The sequence below is a fragment of the Oncorhynchus mykiss genome, chromosome 2, assembly GCF_013265735.2.
Source record: "Oncorhynchus mykiss isolate Arlee chromosome 2, USDA_OmykA_1.1, whole genome shotgun sequence".
Classification (NCBI taxonomy): domain Eukaryota; kingdom Metazoa; phylum Chordata; class Actinopteri; order Salmoniformes; family Salmonidae; genus Oncorhynchus; species Oncorhynchus mykiss.
In genome coordinates, this window is record NC_048566.1 from 95,652,795 (window position 1) to 95,669,366 (window position 16,572).

The 16,572-nt window shown below is 44.9% G+C and overlaps 1 protein-coding gene across 1 annotated transcript in view; it reads right to left on the reverse strand.

The window, feature by feature from the left end:
- LOC110502485 (5'-nucleotidase domain-containing protein 3) overlaps positions 1–11,709 on the reverse strand; it is a 28,608-nt gene extending 16,899 nt beyond the window's left edge. The window contains exons 1-3 of the mRNA XM_036960040.1: positions 11,269–11,709; positions 7,758–7,942; positions 260–390 (exon numbers count right to left, since the gene is read on the reverse strand). Coding sequence (XP_036815935.1) covers positions 260–390; positions 7,758–7,942; positions 11,269–11,599 — 647 coding nt within the window. The 5' untranslated portion in view covers positions 11,600–11,709. The remainder of the gene's footprint in view (positions 1–259; positions 391–7,757; positions 7,943–11,268) is intronic.
- Positions 11,710–16,572: the final 4,863 nt, after the last annotated feature.

Here is a 16,572-nt window from a genome sequence, read left to right on the forward strand (position 1 = left end):
TGTTAAAACCAGCTGTTATTGGCAGAGAGGTTTGGAACTCGTTCTTATTGGTCTAACTAGGCAGGCCAAAACTCCATCCCACCAAAACAGGCTGAAATTTCAGGCAGCCTTTTCAAACAGATTTTACACTAAAAGGGCATTATCATAACTTTCACAATTTCATAGTATTATTTCAACCTCATACTGTGGAAATATATCATTAAAAAAACACTGCACTAGGCCTTTAATCAATGTATTCATAGTAATAGCTAGACTGCACCTGTATACGGTTCCCAGCTGTATGTAGTGAAAGGCATCTATCTTCATCAGCAAAGCCCTTTGGACATCATAGTGCAGTCCTCTGACAACAAAGTTAGGGATGTACTCGTACTCTCTCAAGCCCTCAGGGTACTAAGGCAGAAGAAAAAAAACATTTTATTTTTATTTAACTAGGCAAGTCAGTTAAGAACAACTTCGCATTTTCAATGACGGCCTAGGAACAGTGGGTTAACTGCCTGTTCAGGGGGCAGAACGACAGATTTGTACCATGTCAGCTCGGGGATTTGAACTTGCAACCTTCCGTATAGTCCAACGCTCTAACCACTAGACTACCCTGCCGCCCCATGAGAAACTGAGACGTTATCACTGAAGCTTGGAGCGGAACAGAAACAAGGATCTATGGTTTATCACCATTTATTGGAGATGGACATGTAAACTGTCTAAACTGAAGACACAGATTTTAAAACGCTCAGTCAAATCTTCGTTCTTTGAACATAGGCTTTGCAAAAAGTCCACTTATACCAATTCTCAGAGGAAGATCTTGAAAAGGCTGAATACTTAAAAAATAAAAAATAAACTACTTTAACTCATTTTTCTCCAATGATTTTCTCACCACTATTAGAAAATAATTTGTTAACTTTAACAGACAGACACTGACAGTATAAATAGAACCTCTCTCTATTTGGAAAAATATGGCAAGTGTTGAATGAAATGGGTGGGGGGGGGGGGGGGTTGTCAAGGTTACAAACAAAGACATGGCCTGTGCTTTGTCAAGTCCAACAGAATTACATAATATTCAGTTAATATGATTTGATGAATATGTATCTGGAGCAGAGTAGTCTTTCATGTGACAGTGAGTGCAGTCTTATGCCAGTGGTAGTTAGGCCTGCCAACGACCAAAGGATTTGGTTATACTGCACAAAACACGACCTGGGGCCGTATCCACAAGGCATCATAGAAAAGGTCCTAGGAATCACGTTAAAACATGTTTTAGGACAACAACAACAGCAACAAAAACTCTCAACGTAGGTTTTAAGATGACACAGCTGACAAACTGAGCCAGGAGTCGAATCACCTCATAAAACGTTTCGCTCATCAGGTAATCACAGGTAATCACAGGTAATCACAGGTAATCACAGGTAATCACAGGTAATCACAGGTAATCACAGGTAATCCCAGGTAATCCCAGGTAATCCCAGGTAATCACAGGTAATCACAGGTAATCACAGGTAATCACAGGTAATCACAGGTAATCTATTGCGCTCCAAAGGGAAAACTTTAAATAACATGATAATTTAATTAACCTAGCAAAAAGTTGATTTATTAGCCTAGTAGTTATTAATTATTTAGGCATATCATGTGAAAATGGGCCTTGTGAAATCCTTTTCAAAAGCATTCAAAAGCATTCAATGGCAAATTGGCATGCCAATGACCATAGGAGCTGTTTGTGCCATCATGACAACTCCTATGGTTGTTGTGATGTCAGACCATAGGAGTTTTGAGTGACAACGACCATAGGAGTTGGCTATTTATGTTTGTGCCTTCTTGCCAACTCCTATTGGCAAAACACGACAAACAGATCCGGGAAACCAGAATAGAACAACAGACTCTGGTCCCAGATCAGTTTTGTGCCGTCTTGCCAACTTCCTGTGGTCATTTTAATGCCAAACTTCCCCCCCGGCAAAGAATTGGCTATACAGCACAAACTTGGTATAAGCTTTTCCATCTAAACGGACACATGAGCACCAACATGTGAAGTTTATCAAATTGAGTGTCAAATGAAAATAAAGAGTCTATATTTTTGAGAAATTAAGTCATATAATTATTTCAAGCATTTTCCATTCTAAAAAATTTGCAGTAAGCAAAGGCTCAGATCATTTCTAATTTCTCTCCCTCATGTAACGAAGATAAAAGTTCACAAAAGTAACATGAAAAGGTAGATCTACTAATTAGTTACTGTGCGTTTACTGATATCAAGTTTAAGAATTATTACGTGATTAAAACTCATAATTCATTTACCAAATCGGTAGCGGATTTACCAAGAAAATAACAACAGAATTACTGTAATTGAGTCCGCTACAATGAGATATCAAAGCAGACACAAACCACAGTTGGGTCACCTGCTACTTCCGCTGGCATTCTGTTATGTTCAGCTCATAGTGTCTCCTGTTACTGTCCTCCCTTCCACTGGCATTCTGTTATGTTCAGCTCATAGTGTCTCCTGCTACTGTCCTCTCTTCTACTGACTGTTATGTTCAGCTCATAGTGTCTCCTGTTACTGTCCTCTCTTCCACTGACTGTTATGTTCAGCTCATAGTGTCTCCTGTTACTGTCCTCTCTTCCACTGACATTCTGTTATGTTCAGCTCATAGTGTCTCCTGTTACTGTCCTCTCTTCCACTGACTGTTATGTTCAGCTCATAGTGTCTCCTGTTACTGTCCTCTCTTCCACTGACATTCTGTTATGTTCAGCTCATAGTGTCTCCTGTTACTGTCCTCTCTTCCACTGACTGTTATGTTTAGCTCATAGTGTCTCCTGCTACTGTCCTCCCTTCCACTGACTGTTATGTTCAGCTCATAGTGTCTCCTGTTACTGTCCTCCCTTCCACTGACATATTATGATGTCTTCACTATTATTCTACAATGTAGAAAATAGTCAAAAATAAAGAAAAACCCTTGAATGAGTCGGAGTGTCCAAACTTTTGACTGGTAATGTGTATATATATATATTTTTTTTTAACACTGTTTGGACTTAGGCGACCTGAAAAAAATGCTTAGGCGGCTCGCCCAAGGATTACAATGGCAGACAAATCACTGGAATGGACAACAGTAGCCCTGTCAGAGAATCTCAGTCTGCATCCTGGCTCGTAGGGAGATACAATATCTGAGATATAGAATGGGGACTGTACTCTACTGTGATGGACTGTACTCTACTGTGATGGACTCTACTGTGACGGACTCTACTGTGATGTCATAGACGTCTACGATTGTTTCAGATTTTGTCTGGTCAGGAAAACAACCAAATGTGGACTTGTTTGGGGGCGGAGCTCATTAAAATAATAGCCCGTGTGTAGAATAATAAGGACAATAAAAATAAGAATAATAAAAATAAGGATATTGCATATTTCTACCTTTGTGTACCTATTTAGGATACATCACTATGAAGAGAATGATATTCGGATCCATAATCATGCATTTCTGTATAGTTACAGGTCAGGGACATGTCATTCTGTTACCATAATGCCATTAGCGGAGGTAAATCCACTTCACCTACTGTAATTCAATCGAGTCCAGGCTTTACTGAATGAACAAAGATGGAATGCAATATGACATTTGATTAAATAGTCTGTCGAATTGCCTCGTCTCAAGAGGGAAGATCCTAGGAGCCAGATTAGGTGATGGCAGATAGCCCCAATGCGGTACTGCTGGCATCAAAACAACCCCGTTGGGGTAAAGGAGTTCTGTTGACAGGCATTAAGGATATTATAGCTGGTGGTGGTAGGGAAGTGGATGGCAACAACTGCTGCAGAAAAACAGCAAGTGAGAAAACATGGGTAATTTAACATATAAATACATCCCAAGATTTACTACACCCCATTGGTTAAGAGAGAAGGGAGTGATCATTGTAAGAGTGAGCCCATAGGTTGAACAGCAAGCGTGAGGAATGTGCATTATCGTGCCGTGCTTATAGGCTATGAGGTCAACAGGTGAAGGACACTTCACACATGGCTAATAGGAAAGACGCTATGATGATACGTTAGTATTCATTCCCACTACGCCCGTAGAATATGAAACAGAGTGAATTATGTTCTACTTACTGAATTAAGTTAAACAAGCATTCAAACCAGCCTTCCTGATTGAACTTTCCTAAAACTCTATTTCAATCTAGTACATGTTTAACTGAGTGAACAAGAACGACAGAGGGAAGATCCTCGAAGCCAGGTAGGTAGGTAGCCCTACGCAGGAGCGCTGGCATCGGAGCACACCCCAAAATAATCAGTTACTTACCAGTGAGAAGGGACGCAACGAAGCAACAATTGAGAGGACGGACAATAGATTTGGGCCTAACATATAAGGTGTAGGCAGAGCATGAGGGTGAAGGTTGAATTATATCCTAACGTGGCTGCAGTTCTGAACGAGTGACCAGTGACCAGGTAAAATATAAGCCCAGCTGGCCATGCTGCTGCTTCAGTTTCAACTGTTATGCCTGTGGCTATGGAACCCTGACCTGTTCACCGTGTTACCTTGTCCCGGACCTGCAGTTTTCGACTCTCTCTCTACCGCACCTGCTGTCTCTAACTCTGAATGCTGGGCTATGAAAAGCCAACTGACATTTACTCCTTTTATTTTACCAGGTAAGTTGACTGAGAACACATTCTCATTTACAGCAACGACCTGGGGAATAGTTACAGGGGAGAGGGGGATGAAGGAGCCAATTATAAGCTGGGGATGATTAGGTGACCATGATGGTATGAAGTACAGCTTGGGAATTTAGCCAGGACACAGGGGTTAACACCCCTACTCTTACAATAAGTGCCATGGGATCTTTAATAACCTGAGAGTCAGGACACCCGTTTAACGTCCCATCCGAAAGACAGCACCCTACACAGGGCAATGTCCCCAATCACTGCCCTGGGGCATTGGGAAATTATTATTTCAGAGGAAAGAGTGCCTCCTACTGGCCCTCCAACACCACTTCCAGCAGCATGTGGTCTCCCATCCAGGTACTGACCAAGTACTGACCAGGACCAACCCTGATTAGCTTCAGAAGCAAGCCAGCAGTGGGATGCAGGGTGGTATGCTGCTGACTCCTGAGGTGCTGACCTGTTGCACCCTCTACAACCACTGTGATTATCATTATTTGACCCTGCTGGTCATCTATAAACGTTTGAACATCTTGGCCATGTACTGTTATAATCTCCACCCGGCACAGCCAGGAGAGGACTGGCCACCCCTCAGAGCATGGTTCCTCTCTAGGTTTCTTCCTAGGTTCTAGGGAGTTTTTCCTAGTCACCGTGCTTCTACACCTGCATTGCTTGCTGTTTGGTGTTTAAGGCTGGGTTTCTGTACAGCACTTTGTGACAACAGCTGATGTAAAAAGGGCTTTATAAATACATTTGATTGATTGATTGATCTGTAGGAGGAATGTATATGGTGGAGGCAATTAAGCTTGAAATGTATTGAGTAAAGTAAGAGTAACAACATGTGGCAGGCACTGATAAGGGTGGAGATATGTAGTTTAGTGAGGAAGGGGGCCGAGGTCAGGTCAGGTCACATTAAGTGCTACCACGAAACTCTCTGATGAAGAGGATATGCTGTAGCCTGGGATCAGAGGTATTGAAGACGGCTGGATAGCCGCCTGCACCGGGTCGTTGGTCACGGCAGTAGCTAGAGGGGCCCGGGTGGAGATGGCTGCAGCAGCAGAATAGGTAGCAGAGGGGCCTGGGTGGAGATGGCTGCAGAAGCTGAATAGGTAGCAGAGGGGCCTGGGTGGAGATGGCTGCAGCAGCAGAATAGGTAGCAGAGGGGCCTGGGTGGAGACGGCTGCAGCAGCAGAATAGGTAGCAGAGGGGCCTGGGTGGAGATGGCTGCAGAAGCTGAATAGGTAGCAGAGGGGCCCGGGTGGAGACGGCTGCATAAGCTGAATAGGTAGCACAGAGGCCCGGGTGGAGACGGCTGCAGCAGCAGAATAGAGAGCAGAGGGGCCTGGGTGGAGACGGCTGCAGAAGCTGAATAGGTAGCAGAGGGGCCTGGGTGGAGATGGCTGCAGAAGCTGAATAGAGAGCAGAGGGGCCCGGGTGGAGACGGCTGCATAAGCTGAATAGGGAGTACAGAGGGGCCTGGGTGGAGACGGCTGCAGAAGCTGAATAGGTAGCAGAGGGGCCCGGGTGGAGACGGCTGCAGAAGCTGAATAGGGAGCACAGAGGCCCGGGTGGAGACGGCTGCAGCAGCAGAATAGAGAGCAGAGGGGCCCGGGTGGAGACGGCTGCAGAAGCTGAATAGGTAGCAGAGGGGCCCGGGTGGAGACGGCTGCAGAAGCTGAATAGGTAGCAGAGGGGCCTGGGTGGAGATGGCTGCAGAAGCTGAATAGGTAGCAGAGGGGCCTGGGTGGAGACGGCTGCAGAAGCAGAATAGGTAGCAGAGGGGCCTGGGTGGAGATGGCTGCAGAAGCTGAATAGAGAGCAGAGGGGCCCGGGTGGAGACGGCTGCATAAGCTGAATAGGGAGCACAGACGGGCCTGGGTGGAGATGGCTGCAGAAGCTGAATAGGTAGCAGAGGGGCCTGGGTGGAGACGGCTGCAGAAGCTGAATAGGTAGCAGAGGGGCCTGGGTGGAGATGGCTGCAGAAGCAGAATAGGTAGCAGAGGGGCCCGGGTGGAGACGGCTGCAGAAGCAGAATAGGTAGCAGAGGGGCCTGGGTGGAGACGGCTGCAGAAGCAGAATAGGTAGCAGAGGGGCCTGGGTGGAGATGGCTGCAGAAGCTGAATAGAGAGCAGAGGGGCCCGGGTGGAGACGGCTGCAGAAGCTGAATAGGGAGCACAGAGGCCCGGGTGGAGGTAGCTGCAGCAGCTGAATAGGGAGCACAGAGGCCCGGGTGGAGGTAGCTGCAGAAGCTGAATGGGTAGCAGAGGGGCCCGGGTGGAGATAGCAGCAGAAGCTGAATGGGTAGCAGAGGGGCCCGGGTGGAGACGGCTGCAGAAGCAGAATAGGGAGCACAGAGGCCCGGGTGGAGGTAGCTGCAGCAGCTGAATTGGGAGCACAGAGGCCCGGGTTGAGGTAGCTGCAGAAGCTGAATGGGTAGCAGAGGGGCCCGGGTGGAGATGGCAGCAGAAGCTGAATGGGTAGCAGAGGGGCCTGGGTGGAGACGGCTGCAGAAGCAGAATAGGTAGCAGAGGGGCCTGGGTGGAGACGGCTGCAGAAGCAGAATAGGTAGCAGAGGGGCCTGGGTGGAGACGGCTGCAGCAGCAGAATAGGTAGCAGAGGGGCCTGGGTGGAGACGGCTGCAGAAGCAGAATAGGTAGCAGAGGGGCCCGGGTGGAGACGGCTGCAGAAGCAGAATGGGGAGCAGAGGGGCCCGGGTGGAGACGGCTGCAGAAGCAGAATGGGGAGCAGAGGGGCCTGGGTGGAGACGGCTGCAGAAGCAGAATGGGGAGCAGAGGGGCCCGGGTGGAGACGGCTGCAGAAGCAGAATGGGGAGCAGAGGGGCCCGGGTGGAGACGGCTGCAGAAGCTGAATAGGGAGCAGAGGAAGAAGGACCACAGCCTCGCATCTTAAAATGTTGGTTTTTGTTTGGCATACATTTTAAAGTGAACAAATCTGAGTCAAAGCATAATTCTGTTACCGTGGAATTTCCCATATGACAATTACCATAAGAGTTGTCAGCACTAACAGATCTGGGATCAGGCTACTGCTCCTCTGCTATGCCACTTCATCTCTGTCACATTAAAAGACCCTCTGCCACAGATCTGATCTAGGACCAGGCTAGAGGAACAGACATTACCCTGTGCTCCTGGATGAGGATGTCCCTGGCGATGTTAAAGATGAGGGTGTGGAGGTGTCTGGAGTAGAAGGCCAGAGTGTAGTCATAGTCAAACCCATAGATCTCGATGTCACCCAGACTCATCTCGTTGTTGGCAAAGATGGTGTCGGGGTTCACACTGTTCTTAGATATCACAGGGATCAGGGCTAAATGAGAAGGAAAAACAAGAGGTTGGAGAAGAAGAAGAATGGTGTGCATGTTTTACATTTCTTGTGTCAATGTTGGTAAAAAAAAAAAACTATTGCCCCTCTGCAAATGAATACAAGCCTCTGTCATGCTCTTGCTGATTAGTGACATGAATTATGATGCATTTGAAATCATTTGTCAACACTATCATATAGGTTTCTAGCTAAAGGAGATATGAAAACATCAGTGCACCCTGAAAGTCTGCAGATTTATTCATTTGTTAGATATTTTTTATTTTAGGTCTGCATATAAGGTAATGTGTACTGTAGGTATGTGTACTGTAGGTATGTGTACTGTAGGTATGTGTATTGTAGGTATGTGTACTGTAGGTATGTGTACTGTAGGTATGTGTACTGTAGGTATGTGCATATAAGGTCATGTGTATTGTAGGTATGTGTATTGTAGGTATGTGTATTGTAGGTATGTGTACTGTAGGTATGTGTACTGTAGGTATGTGTACTGTAGGTATGTGTATTGTAGGTATGTGTATTGTAGGTATGTGTACTGTAGGTATGTGTATTGTAGGTATGTGTACTGTAGGTATGTGTACTGTAGGTATGTGTATTGTAGGTAATGTGTACTGTAGGTATGTGTACTGTAGGTATGTGTACTGTAGGTATGTGTATTGTAGGTATGTGTACTGTAGGTATGTGTATTGTAGGTATGTGTACTGTAGGTATGTGTACTGTAGGTATGTGTATTGTAGGTATGTGTACTGTAGGTATGTGTACTGTAGGTATGTGTATTGTAGGTATGTGTACTGTAGGTATGTGTATTGTAGGTATGTGTACTGTAGGTATGTGTACTGTAGGTATGTGTATTGTAGGTATGTGTACTGTAGGTATGTGTATTGTAGGTATGTGTATTGTAGGTATGTGTACTGTAGGTATGTGTATTGTAGGTATGTGTACTGTAGGTATGTGCATATAAGGTCATGTGTATTGTAGGTATGTGTACTGTAGGTATGTGTATTGTAGGTATGTGTATTGTAGGTATGTGTACTGTAGGTATGTGTACTGTAGGTATGTGTATTGTAGGTATGTGTACTGTAGGTATGTGTACTGTAGGTATGTGTACTGTAGGTATGTGTACTGTAGGTATGTGTATTGTAGGTATGTGTACTGTAGGTATGTGTATTGTAGGTATGTGTATTGTAGGTATGTGTACTGTAGGTATGTGTATTGTAGGTATGTGTACTGTAGGTATGTGCATATAAGGTCATGTGTATTGTAGGTATGTGTACTGTAGGTATGTGTATTGTAGGTATGTGTATTGTAGGTATGTGTACTGTAGGTATGTGTATTGTAGGTATGTGTATTGTAGGTATGTGTACTGTAGGTATGTGTATTGTAGGTATGTGTACTGTAGGTATGTGTATTGTAGGTATGTGTACTGTAGGTATGTGTACTGTAGGTATGTGTACTGTAGGTATGTGTACTGTAGGTATGTGCATATAAGGTCATGTGTATTGTAGGTATGTGTACTGTAGGTATGTGTATTGTAGGTATGTGTACTGTAGGTATGTGCATATAAGGTCATGTGTACTGTAGGTATGTGTACTGTAGGTATGTGCATGTAAGGTAATGTGTATTGTAGGTATGTGTACTGGGGGGGCTTCGTAAGTAATCATTTCACTGTAAGGTCTACCTACACCTGTTGTATTCGGCATTTCACTGTAAGGTCTACTACACCTGTTGTATTCAGCATTTCACTGTCAGGTCTACTACACCTGTTGTATTCAGCATTTCACTGTAAGGTCTACTACACCTGTTGTATTCAGCATTTCACTGTAAGGTCTACTACACCTGTTGTATTCAGCATTTCACTGTCAGGTCTACTACACCTGTTGTATTCAACATTTCACTGTGAGGTCTACTACACCTGTTGTATTCAGCATTTCACTGTAGGGTCTACTACACCTGTTGTATTCAGCATTTCACTGTAAGGTCTACTACACCTGTTGTATTCAGCATTTCACTGTAAGGTCTACTACACCTGTTGTATTCAGCATTTCACTGTAAGGTCTACTACACCTGTTGTATTCAGCATTTCACTGTAAGGTCTACTACACCTATTGTATTCAGCATTTCACTGTAAGGTCTACTACACCTGTTGTATTCAGCATTTCACTGTAGGGTCTACTACACCTGTTGTATTCAGCATTTCACTGTAAGGTCTACTACACCTGTTGTATTCAGCATTTCACTGTAAGGTCTACTACACCTGTTGTATTCAGCATTTCACTGTAAGGTCTACTACACCTGTTGTATTCAGCATTTCACTGTAAGGTCTACTACACCTATTGTATTCAGCATTTCACTGTAAGGTCTACTACACCTGTTGTATTCAGCATTTCACTGTAAGGTTTACTACACCTGTTGTATTCAGCATTTCACTGTAAGGTCTACTACACCTGTTGTATTCAGCATTTCACTGTAAGGTCTACTACACCTGTTGTATTCAGCATTTCACTGAGGTCTACTACACCTGTTGTATTCAGCATTTCACTGTAAGGTCTACCTACACCTGTTGTATTCAGCATTTCACTGTAAGGTCTACTACACCTGTTGTATTCAGCATTTCACTGTAAGGTCTACCTACACCTGTTGTATTCAGCATTTCACTGTAAGGTCTACTACACCTGTTGTATTCAGCATTTCACTGTGAGGTCTACTACACCTGTTGTATTCAGCATTTCACTGTAAGGTCTACTACACCTGTTGTATTCAGCATTTCACTGTAAGGTCTACTACACCTGTTGTATTCAGCATTTCACTGAGGTCTACTACACCTGTTGTATTCAGCATTTCACTGTAAGGTCTACTACACCTGTTGTATTCAGCATTTCACTGTAAGGTCTACTACACCTGTTGTATTCAGCATTTCACTGTAAGGTCTACTACACCTGTTGTATTCTGCATTTCACTGTAAGGTCTACTACACCTGTTGTATTCAGCATTTCACTGTAAGGTCTACTACACCTGTTGTATTCAGCATTTCACTGTAAGGTCTACTACACCTGTTGTATTCAGCATTTCACTGTAAGGTCCTACACCTGTTGTATTCAGCATTTCACTGTAAGGTCTACTACACCTGTTGTATTCGGCGCATGTGACAAATACACTTTGATTTGAAGTACTGGTACTTGTAATTAACATGCCACCGCTGGTACAGTGAGTAACAAGTTGCGCCTAACTTCTTTCAAAGGAATACAAATAATTAGGGATTGGACATTATTATTGTTTAACATCCTCAACCATATGGATTCAACAGATGCATGTCCTACCTTCGGTCTGTTTTTTGGTTTCGTTGTAAATAGACCACAACCAGTTGGTCATGTCTTGGCCACTTGCAGAAGTGGTACACATAGTAGCTTCCTTCGCATAGATTTTGGCAAAGGGTTGTTTCGCCAACACTTGGCCGATGAACCTACTGTGGGACACCGCACTGAAATTCCGCTCCCATAACCGAGCCTTCTTCCACGGCGTTCGGTTTCTGAAGTACCGTGGTATGTCGTGCTGCGCGTGGAAGGCATTGTAGCAATTGAAACACTTCTGCAGAGAATCCTTATTCTTTAACAGACTCGAAAATGACAGTGACAAGGGCGTCATGGTCATGGATATCGTTCCCTTCGGGTTGTCGGTAGCTTCTGTCTACGTCGTGGGATTTGGGTAAATGCATGCGGCTACAGCGCTGTTATGTATATAAATACAGAAACAGAATGCGCTAGTGTTCCGCCAGCAGCACAAACGATGACGTCACTGTTGTATGATAATGTGAACGTTCAAAATAAAAGCCCGCATTTCAAAACATTTTAATGTGGATAACTAATTTCAAATATATAGAATTTTAATCAATGGCCACCTCTATTGTGACAGCAAGAAAATGCAATGAGTAATTTATGAAAACAAATCAATAATATGTTTTTAAAATATAGTTTTCTAATTGATCCTTTATTTAACTAAGCGAGTCGGTTAAGAACAAATTCTTACTTACAATTACGGCCTACCCCGGCCAATTGTGCGCCGCCCTATGGGACTCCCAATCACGGCCAGATGTGATGCAGTCTGGATTCTAACCAGGTACTGCAGTGATGCCTTCCTGCACTGAGGTGCAGTGTCCTAGACCACTGCGCCACTCGGGAGCCTAAAATAACAATAATGAAAAAATACAATTGTCTCTTGACAATATTGAGCTGTAGAGAGAACTTTTCTACCTGTCTCAGCTAAATTGGGGTGAAAAATGTAGGTATCTACTAACCAAATAGGTGGAGTTTTGGAGGAAAAAGCTTAATAGTGTCTCTACTAACCAAATAGGTGGAGTTTTGGAGAGTGTGTCATACATACCCATACACAGTAGCAACTTCGATCTTCAACGCCAGTTTAGGGCCCAATGCAATATACTGTAATAGACTGTACATGGGCATACCTGCAGGGAGTAGGGGTGCTGAGGGTGCTTTAATCTCGATAAAAACATATATTAATAAAAAAATATATTAAAAAATGTACTAGTCCTTTATTAGTGGACCCTTATAGACGTCTGTAGCGTGGGCAAAACATTTTTTCAGCATCTCAGCTTTAGCAAAAAAAAGGTAGTTGTATAATTAAGAGCAGTATCTTGCAGGGTTCAGTAGTTGGAATTGTAAGAGTTGTTGCCCTGACCCTTACATCAAAAGGTGCAAAGTTAGAGGCTCAACATCAAACATCAAACTTTGTTTTGGAAGGGGGCTGTGTTGCAAAGGCTGATGCTGGCTTTTCACTCCGCCCCCTCTATAGCGCCCAGTGTGACACAGGCCCCTCCATAGCGCCCAGTGTGACACAACCCCCTCCATAGCGCCCAATGTGACACAGCCCCCTCCATAGCGCCCAGTGTGACACAGCCCCCTCCATAGCGCCCAATGTGACACAGCCCCCTCCATAGCGCCCAATGTGACACAGCCCCCTCCATAGCGCCCAGTGTGACACAACCCCCTCCATAGCGCCCAGTGTGACACAGCCCTCTCCATAGCGCCCAGTGTGACACAACCCCCTCCATAGCGCCCAATGTGACACAGCCCTCTCCGTAGCGCCCAGTGTGACATAACCCCCTCCATAGCGCCCAGTGTGACACAGCCCTCTCCATAGCGCCCAGTGTGACACAACCCCCTCCATAGCGCCCAGTGTGACACAGCCCTCTCCATAGCGCCCAGTGTGACACAACCCCCTCTATAGCGCCCAGTGTGACACAACCCCCTCCATAGCGCCCAGTGTGACACAACCCCCTCCATAGCGCCCAGTGTGACACAGCCCTCTCCATAGTGCCCAATGTGACACAACCCCCTCCATAGCGCCCAGTGTGACACAACCCCCTCCATAGTGCCCAATGTGACACAACCCCCTCCATAGCGCCCAATGTGACACAGCCCCCTCTATAGCGCCCAGTGTGACACAACCCTCTCCATAGCGCCCAATGTGACACAACCCCCTCCATAGCGCCCAGTGTGACACAGCCCCCTCCATAGCGCCCAATGTGACACAGCCCCCTCCATAGCGTCCAGTGTGACACAGCCCTCTCCATAGCGCCCAATGTGACACAGCCCCCTCCATAGCGTCCAGTGTGACACAGCCCTCTCCATAGCGCCCAATGTGACACAACCCCCTCCATAGCGCCCAGTGTGACACAACCCCCTCCATAGCGTCCAGTGTGACACAGCCCTCTCCATAGCGTCCAGTGTGACACAGCCCTCTCCATAGCGTCCAGTGTGACACAGCCCTCTCCATAGCGCCCAATGTGACACAGCCCTCTCCATAGCGTCCAGTGTGACACAACCCCCTCCATAGCGCCCAATGTGACACAGCCCTCTCCATAGCGCCCAGTGTGACACAACCCCCTCCATAGCGCCCAGTGTGACACAACCCCCTCCATAGCGTCCAGTGTGACACAGCCCTCTCCATAGCGTCCAGTGTGACACAGCCCTCTCCATAGCGCCCAATGTGACACAGCCCTCTCCATAGCGCCCAATGTGACACAGCCCCCTCCATAGCGCCCAATGTGACACAGCCCCCTCCATAGCGCCCAATGTGACACAGCCCCCTCCATAGCGCCCAATGTGACACAGCCCTCTCCATAGCGCCCAATGTGACACAGCCCCCTCCATAGCGCCCAATGTGACACAGCCCCCTCCATAGCGCCCAATGTGACACAGCCCCCTCCAAAACTATCCATATCTGGTTAGTGGCGACCCTACTGAGTATTTCCCACCCCACTTTAGCTGAGACAGGTAGAGTAGAACAGTTTTCTCTCTACAAGCCAATAAGTATTTCCCATGTACCGCATATGGCGTTGGAATGGGTGGAGTAAGGAGTCCCCAGTACTCTGTATTAAACCTGTTGTCCAGCACAAGAGAACCATTTAAGTTTTATAATTTTATTTTTTATTTCACCTTTATTTAACCAGGTAGGCTAGTTGAGAACAAGTTCTCATTTACAACTGCGACCTGGCCAAGATAAAGCATAGGAAGTCGACACGTACAACAACACAGAGTTATACATGGAATAAACAAAACATACAGTCAGTAATACAGTAGAACAAAAGAAAACAAAAAATTAAAAGTGTATTTCTTTAAATACAACCTACACAATAGCTTTCAACGTACCAGTTTGGGTGTAAACTTTCAACAGAAATGCTAAATAATACAATATATTTTTGTTATTATTATTATTTAACTTTTATTTATGGAGGTAGGGTCACCATTGAGATCAGGGTCTCATTTGCAAGAGTACATGAACATACAGTGCCTTGCGAAAGTATTCGGCCCCCTTGAACTTTGCGACCTTTTGCCACATTTCAGGCTTCAAACATAAAGATATAAAACTGTATTTTTTTGCGAAGAATCAACAACAAGTGGGACACAATCATGAAGTGGAACGACATTTATTGGATATTTCAAACTTTTTTAACAAATCAAAAACTGAAAAATTGGGCGTGCAAAATTATTCAGCCCCCTTAAGTTAATACTTTGTAGCGCCACCTTTTGCTGCGATTACAGCTGTAAGTCGCTTGGGGTATGTCTCTATCAGTTTTGCACATCGAGAGACTGACATTTTTTCCCATTCCTCCTTGCAAAACAGCTCGAGCTCAGTGAGGTTGGATGGAGAGCATTTGTGAACAGCAGTTTTCAGTTCTTTCCACAGATTCTCGATTGGATTCAGGTCTGGACTTTGACTTGGCCATTCTAACACCTGGATATGTTTATTTTTGAACCATTCCATTGTAGATTTTGCTTTATGTTTTGGATCATTGTCTTGTTGGAAGACAAATCTCCGTCCCAGTCTCAGGTCTTTTGCAGACTCCATCAGGTTTTCTTCCAGAATGGTCCTGTATTTGGCTCCATCCATCTTCCCATCAATTTTAACCATCTTCCCTGTCCCTGCTGAAGAAAAGCAGGCCCAAACCATGATGCTGCCACCACCATGTTTGACAGTGGGGATGGTGTGTTCAGGCTGATGAGCTGTGTTGCTTTTATGCCAAACATAACGTTTTGCATTGTTGCCAAAAAGTTCAATTTTGGTTTCATCTGACCAGATTACCTTCTTCCACATGTTTGGTGTGTCTCCCAGGTGGCTTGTGGCAAACTATAAACGACACTTTTTATGGATATCTTTAAGAAATGGCTTTCTTCTTGCCACTCTTCCATAAAGGCCAGATTTGTGCAATATACAACTGATTGTTGTCCTATGGACAGAGTCTCCCACCTCAGCTGTAGATCTCTGCAGTTCATCCAGAGTGATCATGGGCCTCTTGGCTGCATCTCTGATCAGTCTTCTCCTTGTATGAGCTGAAAGTTTAGAGGGACGGCCAGGTCTTGGTAGATTTGCAGTGGTCTGATACTCCTTCCATTTCAATATTATCGCTTGCACAGTGCTCCTTTGGATGTTTAAAGCTTGGGAAATATTTTTGTATCCAAATCCAGCTTTAAACTTCTTCACAACAGTATCTCGGACCTGCCTGGTGTGTTCCTTGTTCTTCATGATGCTCTCTGCGCTTTTAACGGACCTCTGAGACTATCACAGTGCAGGTGCATTTATACGGAGACTTGATTACACACAGGTGGATTGTATTTATCATCATTAGTCATTTAGGTCAACATTGGATCATTCAGAGATCCTCACTGAACTTCTGGAGAGAGTTTGCTGCACTGAAAGTAAAGGGTCTGAATAATTTTGCACGCCCAATTTTTCAGTTTTTGATTTGTTAAAAAAGTTTGAAATATCCAATAAATGTCGTTCCACTTCATGATTGTGTCCCACTTGTTGTTGATTCTCCACAAAAAATATACAGTTTTATATCTTTATGTTTGAAGCCTGAAATGTGGCAAAAGGTCGCAAAGTTCAAGGGGGCCGAATACTTTCGCAAGGCACTGTACCATGATGAATAACATCAATATATAGTCAGAGACTCCCAGACAACAGAACAATCAATACAACATGCAGTGATGTGTACGAAAATTGTCCCCAGTGATACAACGCAATGCTGAATGATAGACTGAATGGAAAAGTTTTAAAGCAGAGGATGCCTCATGCATGTGGATTGTGTAAGGGATAATCAACGA